Source organism: Hippopotamus amphibius, chromosome 13 (assembly GCF_030028045.1).
Source record: "Hippopotamus amphibius kiboko isolate mHipAmp2 chromosome 13, mHipAmp2.hap2, whole genome shotgun sequence".
Taxonomy (NCBI): Eukaryota; Metazoa; Chordata; class Mammalia; order Artiodactyla; family Hippopotamidae; genus Hippopotamus; species Hippopotamus amphibius.
The window spans coordinates 61031301-61047067 of NC_080198.1; the positions used below are offsets into that span (position 1 = coordinate 61031301).

The 15767-nt window shown below is 35.3% G+C and overlaps 1 protein-coding gene across 1 annotated transcript in view; it reads left to right on the forward strand.

Moving 5' to 3' along the window:
• The window catches only part of PGRMC2 (progesterone receptor membrane component 2), an 18699-nt gene extending 3328 nt beyond the window's left edge, over positions 1 to 15371 (forward strand). Inside the window, exons 2-3 of the mRNA XM_057705817.1 lie at positions 11653 to 11808; positions 13195 to 15371. Of these exons, the coding sequence (XP_057561800.1) occupies positions 11653 to 11808; positions 13195 to 13292 (254 nt within the window). The 3' untranslated portion in view covers positions 13293 to 15371. The remainder of the gene's footprint in view (positions 1 to 11652; positions 11809 to 13194) is intronic.
• The last annotated feature ends 396 nt before the right edge of the window (positions 15372 to 15767 follow it).

Consider the following 15767-nt stretch of genomic DNA (forward strand, 5'->3'; position numbering starts at 1 on the left):
GTTGAAGATATTTTTCTTTTCAGTCATACATTTTTAAAGTTTGGGTTCTTAACAAATAAATATTGGCAGTTTAGTTTAGTGGAGTAAACACATGTTGGCAAACAGTTGGCATTAACTACATTCGTCAATATTAAATTTAGTAACGGTTCAGGCACTTGGCCAGCGTGTGCGGAAAGTGGTCATGTAACAAACAGTGAATATGGGAGGAGAAAGGAACCAGATTTGTTAAGCAGCTACTACATCAAATCCATTAATTTGTCATCTGCACAGTGTTTCAGTGAGGTTAGTGAGTATTCCTGTCCTTAAGATGGGAAGCCTGAGGTTTAGTAATTTGGGGTTAATTGGCTTGGGTCACACAGGCATGGTATTCAAATCCAGATACATTTGACCACAAAGCCTATCTACTCTATTTCAAGTAAACTACATTCTGGGATAAACTTAGAGAATCTCGCTGCTGTTGTTTTTTATACCCTCTCCTGGTTCCCATAAAAATTTAAAACCTCAAAGAAACACACGTCATGGCTTTATGTTGTGCTGTTTGATATGTAACCACAAGCCACGTGTGGCTTTTTAAATTTAAATTAATTAAAATCAAATGTAATTAAAAATTGAGTTCCTCAGTCACACTAGCCATGTTTCAAGTGCTCAGTAGCCACATGGCTACCATACTAGACGGTGCACTTTGTAGAGCATTTCCATCTTCCCATTGAGTTCAGATCAACAGCATTGATTCTAGAGGTCAGAGTAGAAGGAGGAAACTCCATTTGGGGCTTATTATCTCACTTAATTTTCAGATGGCCTTAGGAGATAAGTAATGTTCCCATTTTACAAATGTGGAAACTGAAACTCAGAGAGATTTTGCCCAAAGTCATATATCTAGTAAGTGGCCAAGCAAGAAGTCAAACCCAGTCTAACTATCCCTTTCCACTGTGTCAAAATATAATTTCACGTTTCCAGAGTCATAATAGATGAGGAAGACTCCAACAGATAGTATAATTTTAAATAATTTGATGCATTATTACTGCAGTGGAACTCTACCAAAACTGTTTTTTATTCTTTAGAATGGCAAGAAATAATACAACTGACCTTTCTAGTAGTTTATCCGTGTTTCTGATACTTAGATATATAACTTCCCCCTTATTCCATGTAGAGCATTCTTTGACATATACCAAAGCTGTGTTTTCTCCCAACATACCATTTAAATTCCACTGGAAAGAAAAAGGAATCATATACACAAAGTACCCAGGAGATGCCTGATATTTAGGAGGTCAGGGAAAGGAGCACATATACCTTTCATGTGTTTTTCCTCCTTTTTTAACTTTATGTTCAATATGTTAATTTTATTTGTATTTTGCAAAATTGCAGCTTAAGCAAGAGTTGCAGCATATAAACAAACCTGTTCCTTCACGAATGTCCTATTGACACTACCCAGCTCTTATCCTAGCTTCTTGCTTTGAAGCCAGCTTGGTCTGTGTCGTCTAATGCCCATACACATTCATTACCTACCATTCATTACCTGCCAGTTGGATAAAGGGATCAGCTAAGTTTTCTGCTGAATTTTGATACCCTGCTCAAATTTATACTAGCAATTTCTACAGTACCTACTTGGTTGGCTCTGCCGAGTTCAACATCATTCCTTTGTTTTTAATCTATGAGGGAATTGTATTTGTATTATATACTAACACAAAGTATAAAAGGATAGCTTTAAGCATGTGTGAGACCGGCAGGTGTTATTCAAGTTGGAGGTAAGGAGTAGATTTAGTAACATCTGGAGTTAGCCATTCAAATTATTTTAATAGTTCTTTGAACAATGTGACACAGATCACTCCTCCCCACATACTTGTGACAGACGTCACTAAATAACCGCTGTCTCAGAGCCAGCATCTGGTCTCAAGATCTTTAATACAGGATTTCATCTCCACTTTTAAATTCTAAGAAGAAATTGCCTGGATTTCATTACATTGTTGCCTAGATAAGATGTTTTGAGAAATGAGAGTTCTCAGAGTCTTCAAAACATTTGCTTCTCTACCCTCATGGAGTTTATGGTCTGTTGAAGAATACAGTTGGTAAGCATTCAATACATGGTTATAATCTGTAATTAAATATGATGTGAAAGAAATTAGTAGGCTATATAATAGAGGATAACATAGGACTTTAGATTGGATGGTTAAGAAAGTTACCTTATTTATATTGGTTGGTCAAGAAGATAGGGATTGATACTTAAGCAAAAACCTGAAGTAACCAACCTTACAAAGATTGGGTGTATCAGTGTTTTGAAGCTATCTAAGCAGTAGATCTCTAACTCATATTGCACAGAGAAAGAAACATCCTTATCACCCATACTGATTTTCAGATTTGACTTCAGGCCTCATTTGATTAGTGTTATCTCAGTGTTTCTTTTTCCATCCTTTTGCTTTTAACCTACCTGTGTTTTATTTTTTCCTTATAAATAACATACAGCTGAATTTTTTTTCCATTAAGTTTAATATCAATACTGTCTTTTAACAACTTAGTTTAATCAGTTTATATTTTTGTCACTACTAGTATGTTTAGATTTATTTCTACCATCTCACTAAGTAATTTTTCTGTCATACTTTTCTTTGCCCTTTTTCCCACCTTTTTTCTTCTCAGATTGATTTTTCTTCTTTCCACTTTTTCTCCCCTACTGATTTTTTTAAAACTTTATTTTATTGAAGTATAGTTGATTTACAATGTTATATTAATTTCTACTATACAGCAAAGTGTTTCAGTTATACATACATATACATTCTTTTTCATATTCTTTTCCATTGTGGTTTATCACAGGGTATTGAATATAGTTGTTCCCTGAGCTTTACAGTAGGACCCTATTTATCCATTCTCTATATACTAGTTTGCATCTGCTCACCCCATACTCCCAATCCATCCCTTCCCCACTCCACCCACCCCTTGGCGGCCACAAGTCTGTTCTCCATGTCTATGAGTCTCTTTCTGTTACATATCTCCCCTACTGATTTGGATGCATGCATTCTATTTCTATTCTTTTGGTGATAAGATTTTTTTACCTTAGGTTTTTGCTATAGACACTATCCTTCTGAACAATATAAGAATGTTAACCAAACATGTTTGTATGAATTAGAAAGAACTGTCTCTTTATAGTTTACTGCCATTTGACAGACTATTTCTTAATACTAAATATACAAAACTATCATGTATGCAAATGTAAGTGGTGTCCCCTGGAGTTGTATGGTACCCAGCCATATGCTGTGGCCCTGGTTAGAAAGCAGTAACTCTAATCCCTCCCCCATTCCATTTTCTATGTTATTACTATTAGACTTCTAGTTTTACTGTAGTTGTTTAAACTCTACCCCTGAATTGGTTAAATTATTAACTTTTTTTAATAGTCAGCCTTCATTTAAATTTTCCAATATAGTTACCATTTTCTTTATATTCACTGTCATTTCTTGCATCTCATTCCTTCGTTCAGGGTTCAGTTTTCATTTTCGTGAGGTGTGTCCCTGTAGTTTTTTTCATTGGTAGAAAAAAATTCTGTCGCTGTCTGTCCTCACTCAGGAATAATAGTATAGATGTAGGATATAAAATTGTGCATTAACTGTTGCTTTACCTCAGATCTTCAGTACTGTTTTTTACCATGTGCCAGCCTCTACTAAAATCTGAGGATATGTGTCATTCATTTATTTTAGAAAATTCAAGCCCATTATCTCTTCAGTTATTGTCTCCCCCATTCTCTTTATTACTTCTTCTGGAATTCTTAATAGATACACATTAACTTTTTATTCCATCCTTCATGTCTCTTACTCTTTCTTTATGATTCATCTTTTAATTTCTTAATTTTAAGCAAATATACTATAGCTCTTTAATCTGATTCTGTTATCTTATTCTTGGGATACCATTTCTCATATCTGTTCTGTGTGCTCACTCCTCCATGGTAGTTTGTTTCTTCATGTAGTTATAACTTGTATTATAAATTTATCTTTAGCAAATGCTGTCTTTTTGTTTCTTGAATATTTTCTGTGATGTTCCATGAGCCCTGGGTTGTAGAAGTCTCCCTGTGGAGTGGTTTGGGGTATACCTCAAAATAGGGCTTAATGGAAGTATTTTTTAAAAAAACACCTTTTTTTATTAGGCAATACATGCTCAAGATAGAAAAATTTTAAAGGGTATATAGTGAAAACAAGTCTCCTTCCCACAACCCAGCCACCATAACCCCCCCTCCCCGTGTCTCCCCCCCCCCCTCCCCGCCCCAGAGGTGAGGAACAAGTCTGAGTATTTGAGTCTTGTTCCAGAGCTATTGAAAGGATGTGGACATGGACTCCCCTCCCATGCACTAATTGTAGCATACTATACAAACCTTTAACAAAATTTTAATATATTGAGAGTCTTTCATATCAGTTTAAAGAGAACCATTTCATTCTTTTGAATGTGTGCATAAGTTTTATTATATGAATGTCTACTTTTAATGAACATTTGTTTCCAATCTCTTGTTATTACCTGGTACTGCTCTAAATATTCATGTACCCATCATTTTAAACATGTGAGTAAAATCATAATTATCTGTAAATAAATTCCTAGAAGTAAAATTACTGAGTCTTAGGGTATGGATATTTTCAACTTGGGTACTTATTTTTGAATCGCCCTCCAGAGACCTTGGACCAATTTACACTCACATGAAAATGCCTATTTCTCACCCTCTTGCCAAAAATGTGATATTAAACTTTTTGGTCTTTGTCAGTCTGAAAAGTTAAAATAGTATTTCAATATTATTTTAATTTACATTTCTCAGTGAGATTGGACATCTTCAAAAATTTGAGTCATATTTCCTTGCCTACAAGTTATCTGTTCATATATTTTTTACCACATTTTTTCGATCATGACTATTTTATGACTGCTGGGTTTTGTATCATACTTAAAGCTTTTTTGCACTTAAAGATTATTTTTAAGAATCTGTAGTTTCTTGGGGCTTCCTAAGTGGTGCAGTGATTAAGAATCTGCCTGCCAATGCAGGGGACATGGGTTCGCTCCCTGCTCCAGGAAGATCCCACATGCCGCGGAGCAACTAAGCCCGTGCGCCACAACTGTTGAACCTGCGCTTTAGAGCCCGTGAGCCACAGCTGTTGAGCCCATGTGCTGCAACTACTGATGCCCACGCACCTAGAGCCTGTGCTCCACAACAAGAGACGCCACAGCAATGAGGAGCCCGCGCACAACAATGAAGAGTAGCCCCCACTCACCGCAACTAAAGAAAGCCCGTGCACAGCAAAAAAGACCCAACACAGCCAATTAAATAAATAAATAAATAAATAAATAAATTTTAAAAATCTATAGTTTCTTAATACTTTATGGTTTGGGTTTGTTAGTTCCATTTGGAGTTTATTTTGTTTTAAGATGTGAAGTAGGCATCCAATATTTGTTTATGTTTTCTTACAGAAGGCTGTTCAGTTATCCCAACACCATTCATAGAACAATTTCTTTTTCCCAATACTTGCTGTATTACCATTACTGCTTGTTAAATTCCAACAGATATTTAAATCCATGCTATATTTTTTCACCTTAGAATTCTCGTTCTATCTGGGCTAGGTAAACTCAGGCCCCACGCCCACAAACCACACACGCCTGGGGTTTTAATTTTTCAGTATTCCCTGCCCCCACCCCAGCCATGAGCCCTGGGGCCAAGTCCACTAGCTCAACCCACAGTATTGCTGAGAGCCTTCTAGTTTGAATTTTAGAAGCAAGGTTGAGTTTTCACTTCCTCTTAGAATTATAGTAGTCAAGAGATTATCTAGTTTGACCTTCAATTCTAGGCATGTAAAATTTGCCCAATGTCACATGTAGGGTGTGGCCTGGAACCCAGGTATCGGATTCTTAAGAGGTATTCTTCTAATGTTACCATGCTACCTTCTTTCTAAACGTCCTGGGAGTTCCTAGAACTAATTATAAAAAAATAATTTCTATTACTTGGATTTCATTTAGTCACTTTTACATATTGTTTCATTTGTTCCTAGGCCCCTTATAACCTTATTTGGAATAAATTACTCAATACCAAGTATTAGATTTTTTTAAACTTACTTTAATAATCACAGAAGACTATTGTCAAATCATGCCAGAGAACGGCTGTTTATAAACTTTGATGAATTAAAGTTTGTCTCTCAGAGCTATGATTTTTATACCATGGAAATAACTAAAACATTCATTCTGGAATTTCTCCTCTTCCTAAATACTAATGTACAAGGATGAGTCAAAAATTATCTGCACTCTGGTTATATTAAAACTTCTGTTGGCCACACTGTCCTGTCAGCGCTTTTCATTCAAGGCTACTGTCTCCTCAGTCACTGCTGTGCAGGTGTGAACATGTTACCTCAGTTCATTTGTAGTTGCGGTGCGAACAAAAATGGATGCCCTACTTGTGATTTGCACAAAAGAGCAGCATGCAGTGATTTGTTTTTTGTGGTCTGAGGGTGTACCTGGTGCCATTATTTATCGAAGACTTTGTGTGCAGTATGGAGAAAGTGTTTTGTCACGAAGAAGTGTGTATGAATGGATAGAGAAGTTCAAGGAAGGTTGCACAAGTGTCAGCCATCAAGAAGGAGCCAGATGCCCATCCTTGGCTGATGACAACATTGAGCGTACACGTGAAATGACTGTCGAATAGACGAGTGACAGTGGATTATGTGGCAAATCATTTGCAAATCAGCCATGGCTCTGCCTATGAAATAATCCATGTCAGACTTAGGTTTCGAAAAGTTTGTGCTGAAGCCTTAACTTTGGGTTAAACATGGAGGAATGTATCCTAGGGCGTTGTGATTTTTTTTTTGTCATTTACTGTAATTTATATAAATACAAATAAATATATTTGTAATATATAAAATGAAATATGTATGCAAGCCAACAGAATGGCTTGCATGCTAGCTATATTTGAGTTTTCTGTCCAGGGCATTGTGATCTTGCATGACAATGCACGTCCACACACTTCTGCCCACACTGTGAACACTCTGCAAAAACTTTGCTTTGAGGTGTCAAAGCATCTACCGTATAGTCCTCATCTTGCTCCATTGGACTCTCACCTGTTTGGTCCCCTGAGAGGAGACCTACGAGGACGAAGGTTCATTTCTGATGAAGAAGTGAAGACAGTGGTGCATTTGTGGCTCGCAGCTCAGCCTGAAACATTTTTTAATGAGGGAATATGAAAGCTTGTTGACAAATGGACAAAGTGTATTGAAGAGCAAGGAGAGTATGTCGAGAAATGATGTATTTGTCTTTCCTGAAAGTTAATTAAAATAAATTCTACAGCCAGAGTGTGGATAATTTTTGACTCACACTCGTAGGTACATAATCACCCTGATTGTCACAAAATTATCTGTTACATATTTTAGATATTTTATTTACTTCCTCTTGAAATTTTTTGCTCATTAAATTATTCTTTAAAACATTGTTTTACAATAACTGTATGTTTGTTACCTTTTCAAAAATGTCACCCCATTGTGTTTGATTGTATTAAAGTAAGCAGTTTCAGGATACAAGAACTAGTAACTTTATTGATTTTTTAACTTTAAAAATCTGTATCATAAGTTGTGTTAACTATTAAAACTTAATGAAATCTGAATTCTAACTAGTATAATGTCATTTTGGCATATTTAACAATACCATGGAAATAACATTTATCTTTAAGATGATGTCCTAGAATATTTGTTATAGAAGTACATTTAGGAGAATCTGTCTTGGCTAAATAATTGGGTTCATTTTTTGTAGCAAGAATTTTCTTGAAATTGTAAATCTGGTTTTGTAGCAGCATTGTATTTTAGTCTCTGATAAAGCAAGAGTATAATTCTCTTAGTTACTATTGAAATGTTAATATCTAAATGAGCCTTAACCAAAACACTCTGATTAGTTTATATAAGCTGGCCTTTTTTGGCTTTTTTGTAAATTATACCATACCAAAAGACCTAATACCATTTAAAATTTGCTCTCCTTAGGTAGCTCTCTGTTATAGTACTATGGATAGCCAAGAGTAATTCTCAAAATATTAGACCCAGTAACATACAGGTCTGTTATGTAAGAGGTTAGTGGAAAGGGGAGGTATGTACTGACTTCTCAGATATGGTTCTGATTGTGTTAGGGATACAGAGGAATATACTTTAACTGGACCGCAAATCCTCCTTTCTCTGAGCAACTTATCCTTTTCCAGCTCTAGTTCTTAATATTACATTCTTTATGGTCTTATAGGAAAAAGTAAAGAAAACTGTTTTTAAAAAAAACCTTTTCAGAAATTAAATGCTTCCTGAGGGAAATTCGAAACATGTGGAGAGGACAACTTAATATAAAGAGTGGGGAAATATGTTAATCACTGAATCATTCTTTTCTTTTCAAGAGTTAACAAAACATCATTTCATCTAGAATTAGTCTTGGATTATTAACTGTTGACTCAAGTTCACCCTTACTAAGTTAGCCAAACCAAAAAAAGAACATCATTCCCTCTTAGGGAAGTTGGCAGACAATTTTACTAAAGAATACACTTGTATATATATTAAAATACTCAAAGGTGGAGGATTTTATGCTCCTATTTTTATAGTGATCATCTTTTCTTCTCTCCTATTTACCATTTGGATATGTTTTAAGGTTGATGTCTGAAGTATCCTGAAGTAGATTGACTTTTGTAGGCCAGGGAGGTAAATATTGTAACACAATGCTAAGAAAAGCTGTTGGTTTCTACAGTTTTTTTGTTAATGCTCTCCCATTTTAATTTAACAGATATTCTAAAATAGCCATTCCCCTGAAATTTTGTGATTAGTGAAATGCTCCAGTTTTCAGGGTTGTCACTCCATCTTTGGGTTTATGGGTCCTTTGTGTCTTTTCTCAAGATATGCTATGTTTGGGGTAGTTAGAAAAGTGAAAATATTAGTTCTCAGTTCTGTCAGTAATTTTAGGCAAGTCACTGAATGCCTCTGCTTCTATTCATCTGCCAAGTAGGGAGGGCAAAAACTGTCCCTTCCACTTTGCAATACTGTGAGAGAGGAAAGTGAGATTGCTAGGAAATTCTCCTGAAAGGTGAAATTCTCATTTTACATTTGTAGATTTTTATAGCCTTGATCATTTTTATTTTTCCTTTTGTGTGTTTGATTCGTCACTGTTTTAAGTGTGTAAGCATTGGTCCAGTCAGCATTAAGAGGCTATGTTGATAGATTTTTTTTTTGTCATTGTTTTTTCCTAAGAAAGGAAAACATTAGTTCTATATATACACGTATATGTTTGTGTATATATGTGTGTGTGTGTGTGTGTGTGTGTATTCTCCATCTCCTGAAAACAGTCATTGCCACAACACACGTGGAATTATACCACAGAAAAACACAACTGCTTTAAGGTGGACTTCTTTTCTTTCCTTAGGGACTGTCCTTCCTTAGTTTTAAAAGTTAATGGTGGGTATTCCCTGGCAGTCCAGTTGTTAGAACTCGGTGCTTTCACTGCCAGGGCTGGAATTCAGTCCCTGGTCAGGGTCCTGCAAGCCAGGTGGCATGGCCAAAAAATTTCAAAAGTTAATGTTTCTCATGAAAAAGAATGAAATAATGCCATTTATAGCAGCATGGTTGGACCTAGAGATTATCATAAGTGAAGTAAGTCAGAGAAAGACAAATGTCATATTATATGTGAAATCTTAAAAAATGATACAAATTAACTTATTTACAAAAGAAACAGACTCAGACATAGAAAACAAATTTATGGTTACCAAAGGGGATGGGGGGGAATAAATTAGGAGTTTGGTATTAACATATACACACTACTATATATAAAATAGATAAACAACAAGGACCTACTGTATAGCACAGGGAACTATACTCAGTATCTTGTAATAACTTATAATGGAAAAGAAATTAAAATATATGCATATATATTATATCTGAATTACTTTGCTGTACACTTGAAGCTAATGTAGCATTGTAAATTAACTATACTTAAATTTTGAAAAAAAGTTAATGCTTCTCCAAACATTTTGGAGAATTTTCTCCAAAATAATTAACTCCAATTAAAGAACTTCAGGTTTTACTCTGTAAATAGAAATAGTATTAAATTTCTTAAACAATCATACCTTTTTGAATGTCAGTTTGAAAGTTACAAATGTTGGCCAGTTGTAAATAGTGTCCCATTTTCTTATATAGAAGATAAATTTAAAAGTATAAAATGGTAGCCTAAGTTTATATTAATATCAGAATGATTAAATAAATTATAGGTATATCCATTCAGTGGGAAAATATGTAACCATTAAATGATAATTGTGATAGTCACCTAATATTAAGTAGCAATATGGAAAGTACTTAAGAATGGGAAAGCAGGAAAAAGTATTTTATTGGAAGTATTACCTTTATTTTCATGTTACTATATTAATACCTAATAATGCTACTTTTTTAAATTTATTGCTAAGACCACTTTTTTGTTCCATGCAATAAACTTTTAGAGAATGAGTTTTCCTACATCCAGTGAACTTTATGGTACAGTGCTTTCTTAATTCAAATTAATGTTCATAAATGTTTAAATTTTCATCTATTTAAGTAAATTTTTGAATTCTGTACTTAAAGATACAGATGCTTTTCTGACACATAATCTTCAATTTCCTAAATGCTTTCAAATATGAATATGGGTATAATCATTATTTTGCTCATTTAAAAATCAGGGAATTTCCTTTTTTTTCTACTTGTGTACTTCTCATTAGAAAATATTCTGTTATATATGAAGTAAAATTTTCCTCTTCATTCCCCAGACATGTTGCTGCTATAAAGTACTTGGTCTGTATTCTTCCTCGTGTTTTCTCATACGTATACAAGCATGGGTGAAATGTGCATACGTGTGTGTCTTTTTTCAATTCAAAGTGAATCATGCCATGTATCTGCTGAATTGCTTTATTCAGTTACCATATCATGGTCTTCTTTCTGTGTCTGTACATACAGAGTTACCTCATTCTTTTTGATAGCTGTGTACTATTTCATTAAAGTAATGTACTATAATTTATGTAACCAAATTCTTGACATAGAAAATCAGGTTGTTTGGATTTCTGTCTGTTAGTATGAGTTTACTGTGTTCCTGCTTTATGTTGGTCACTGTGGGAGGCACTGAGGATACAGGGATGTGCAAGACAGTTGCTGCTTTCAAGAAGAGACTTTGGGAATGGCTCACTTCTGTGAGCCATTCCTCCCTGGACAAGGTGGTTCCTGATTCTTTACACAAAATACCAATCATTTTGTGTCAGTTAAAAGAACTGTTCCTCATAGCCGTATGCATATCCAGCCAGTATTCTGTTGATTGTTTTTGGATGCCACAACTACTTAAGAGGAATTGGTAAGGCATCATTTCTCCTCAAGAAAACTGGCTTCCAAACCCAACTGTTCAAGTTTCCTCTTTTCTCTAATACCTCACACTGTTCATCTTTGAACACAAGTTTTTGAATGCCCGAAGTAATTGAAATTTAAATTTTCAGTGAAAAGCTTTAGTTTGGTCAAAAGTTGGATTTCTAAGAAATTTCTCCTTATTATCCCATTTAGTGTCTGTGCATGTTTTGAAATTAAGGCTGTGTACCAAATAAGAGTCATGAGGTTTCTTTTGACTTTTTCCTTTCAGACATTCTAAAATAGTGTTAGATGATCTAAATGATTTATTTTTTTTTCCCAGCGGGTCCATATGGAATATTTGCTGGTAGGGATGCCTCCAGAGGACTGGCGACATTTTGCCTAGACAAAGATGCCCTCAAAGATGAATATGATGACCTCTCAGATTTGAATGCCGTGCAGATGGAGAGTGTTCGAGAATGGGAAATGCAGTTTAAAGGTACTTTCATTTTGTTGGGTTCTTTGCAAATATTAAATTTATAGCCAAAGAAAGTGCATATTATTTCATTACTCTTTAAGAGCCTAAGGATATCTGTTTTCATTGCCGTAATTATTTGATGATAAACATAGCTAACTGTCAAAGTGATTGTTACATGTGCTTATTACTTATAAAATCCATATTTAAAAACTGACTTGTTACAACTATAAAATTTACAGAAATTTTACAAAAATCGTGACACCTTTAGTCTTATAAGTCTTTTCCATTAAGGTATAGTTTTTTAAACGTAGGCTTATATTTAAAACTGAATTATGGTTTTCTTGATCTTAACCTTCAAACCATGAAGGAAAAATACCATCCTCCTTCATTATATGCTCATGACATCAATTTTTACTGCCTTTGTGAGCAGTCTGGACTGCTATTTATGTGACCTATGGATCCCTTGGAATAGTTCTTCTGGCTTCTTGGCACTTGTACTGGTTCCACTGTACAAAGCAGTCCTCCTGTCTTATCCTCTTGGTTTGTCAGTTAATTCACTTAAACTAGGTTCATAGTGTTGACCAAGAAATGACTAAATATGTTATCACCTTGGACATACATGTTCTAAATTAAACACCTGGTAACATAAAAGCAAACAGTGTAACAGAGATCTAAAGAAGAGAGTTTGATAGGAGAAAGAACAGTAATGTACTAGGGGCCACATAACCTGGACCTCAAAGAACACAGGATAATAAGTAACACGTGAATTTTCATCTCCTCATTTGGTTTGTTTTCTTAGGGACTACTAGCATGTGTCATGTTTTCTCCCCAAGGATATTTCCTGGTTGGATCTACTTTCCATGTGATTTTCCACCTCATGTACTCTTCTCCCTACTTCCTCAGCCCCAAGAAAGTCACCATTAACTTTTTTATGGTCTTCTAACTGTTGGAAATGCCCTACATTGCCAACTTATTTATTTAATTACAATACTTTGGGCTATTAAAATTTAAAGAACTATTCTGAGACTCACAGTGCACATTAGAGTTAAACCGGTTTCAAAGTACATGTCCTCAGACTTATTCCAAGAGCCTGGCATGGGTGACTCTAAGATGGAGATGCATATTTTTTAAAAAGATCTCCAAGTCATTCTGATGCAATGTTCTTGATTAAGATTTGTTGTATGGAACACTCTCCTGCAAAGCACAATTCCCAAGCTTTGTAAGTTCCCTGATCCCATTTTCTTTTGTTCAAGCCTTACATGAGTACAAAGACTGGACAAAGTAGACAATAGGAAAAACTTATCTTGTTCTACATGACTCTAAAAGAAGCATACAGCTTCCCTGATGTGTAATGGAATAGTGAAACAAATTTAATCACTACTGATTTTCTTTTGATGTATCTTTCAGAAAAATATGATTATGTAGGCAGACTCCTAAAACCAGGGGAAGAACCGTCAGAATATACAGATGAAGAAGATACCAAGGATCACAATAAACAGGATTGAACTTTGTAAACAACCAAAGTCAGGGGCCTTCAGAACTGCAATTCTTACTCCCTTTCACAGAATGTCCAGCGTCTTTGGGTTTGGTTCACCTGCTGCAAAAAACATTCAACAGACTGTTTGTACAAGCTAAATGAGTCTCACTATGAAGATTCAAATACTAGACATTATTTATGCTGCCAGACTTATTTGTTGCAGTTGTCTGTAATGTCTGGTGGGGCTTCTTCATCCTGAAAAGGAGGAGACAAGGATTTTTTAAAGAGCAAGAAAGTCACAAGATTATTTTCTCCTTTTTTTCTCCCCGCCCCCCCCCCCCCTTTTTTTTTTAAATCAAAGACAACCTGAAATGTATTTGCTACTTAAGTGTACAAATCTCCTCAGAAGGACAGCAAGGAATTCCTGTTTCCCGTGCTGTGGTTTTGTTTCAGCAGTGAAAAGGAGGAGGCCTGGGCAGGAGAGGTGGGGGTGCACACCAGTTTGAGTAGTTAAGGCTACTGAAACATTAAAACGTGAATTCCCAAGCTTTTCTTTTTGGGTTTTGTCAGGGAAAAGAAAAAAAACTTTATTTCTGCGAAATCTTTGGAACTTAGAAGAAGGGATTTCTGGTGGATTTAAGTCAAAGCTAATTGCCCAACTGTAGCATCATTTGAAACTAGTTTTTATCCCTTTCCTTCCCCTAGATCAAATCAATATTAATTGTGCCTTATTTCACTTACATGGACTTGAATTATTTTTAGGGAAAGCCCCTATGTGAATTCAGAAGTCACTACAAGCAGCATTGAGACTGAAGTTGGAATATTCTGTTGACCGCAAAACCTTGATGTCATTCTGTGTATATAGAATGTAAAAGGAATATTCAGTGTTACTGCCATATATGTTAATATACACAAACTTAATTAGCATTGTAATGGCCAAATGCATTCCCCCATGCTTTTCTCTTTTCAGAAAAAGATTGAAAAAGAAATCAACAACTCTATCCCCTAACAGATGCCCAATTTTAGGAGTCTTGACTCTCACATCTCACTGGTGTGGGTGCATGGAGCCGTAGTATGGATGTCGTATGGGTGTGTCTGAGTGTGTGTGAGAGCGCCTTGGAAGGGACTCTGCAGATACTGTAAATACCCATACCGTTTTAATAAAGCATGTACAATAAACCAAAATAAGCTTGAGTTGGACTTTATATACAAACTGTAAGCCAGTGCATTATGATATGGTAGTGGAGATTGTGTACTTGATTCAAGATAAGGAAAAATCTTAGACATGAATGGCAGGCACTGGTTAACCAAATTGTACACATTGTACCACATTCACTGTAACTTTAGGAAGAAATTCCACTTTGTGGAACATTCTCAAGAGATCTGAGATTATTCAGGTAAGAACTGATATATTAAAATGTACATATTTTTATTTTCTATTTTGATGCCAACTGATTATCCTAGAAGTAATAGCATTCCAGGTGGTAGTTATTGAACACAAAACAATAAAGGATATTATACTGATAGGTATTAAATTCTTCTGTTGTTAGTTTGAAAAAGCTCTTCCTAAAACCCCTATAATGTCCAATATTTGATTTCATCATGACTATTTAGGTTCTTAATTGGAGACAGGTTATACCAAAAAGACAATTTTATTTAGTACGTCACCAGTTAGAGAAAAGAATTCTCCTCCTGCTTTATGAGTATAATATATGCAGAAGCCATCAAAGAAAGGGGAACTTTTAACTGCAATAATAAGCTAAAGTATGTAAAATACTACATTCTATTGTATTCAGTCTTGGAATGTTTTGTAGAAAATGATGAACTTCAGCCAAATCTTTGCTGAAGACTGGTTGCAGCAACTGAAAAGTGTTGATAAATGCTGTGTGTGTTTTTATGTAAGATATTTTCTAAAGAGATTTGTTAAAGTACATGTCCTCTGCAGTAAACTGATATATATGAATCATTTGAGCCTAAAGTTAAGTAGTAAATCTACACTTGTGAATAGAGAAACCCTAAATATTCATGCAGTAAAAATTATGCAGTCTGTTAAGAAAAATGAGTAATTTTGTGCTTTGAACTTGAAATAAACAGTGTTCTATGGACAGTTCCTCAGTTTCAGTTGAGTGTTCTCATTCTCAGGTAGTTTGATGGGCAGTCGTGGTGGCATTGTTACTGTTGTTTCCCCCCTTAACCACTATTTCCCTAACTTGCCTGATTATTGGAACCACTTGAGGTGCTTAAAATACAAATTCTTCGTCCCCAGTCCACACCTACCACCTACTGAGCCAGAATGGAAAGAGAATGAGTCTGAGACTCTATTTGGAAGACGTGCCTTGGGTGACTCTTACAATCAGACACATTTGAGAAACAGGACACCAGCCTTCAAATTATACAGTTGACCCTTGAACAACGAGGGTTTGAACTGTGTGGGTCCACTTCAGAGCACTTCATTATCCACATGTGGTTGAATCTGTGGTTGTGGAACTGCAGGTTCAGAGTC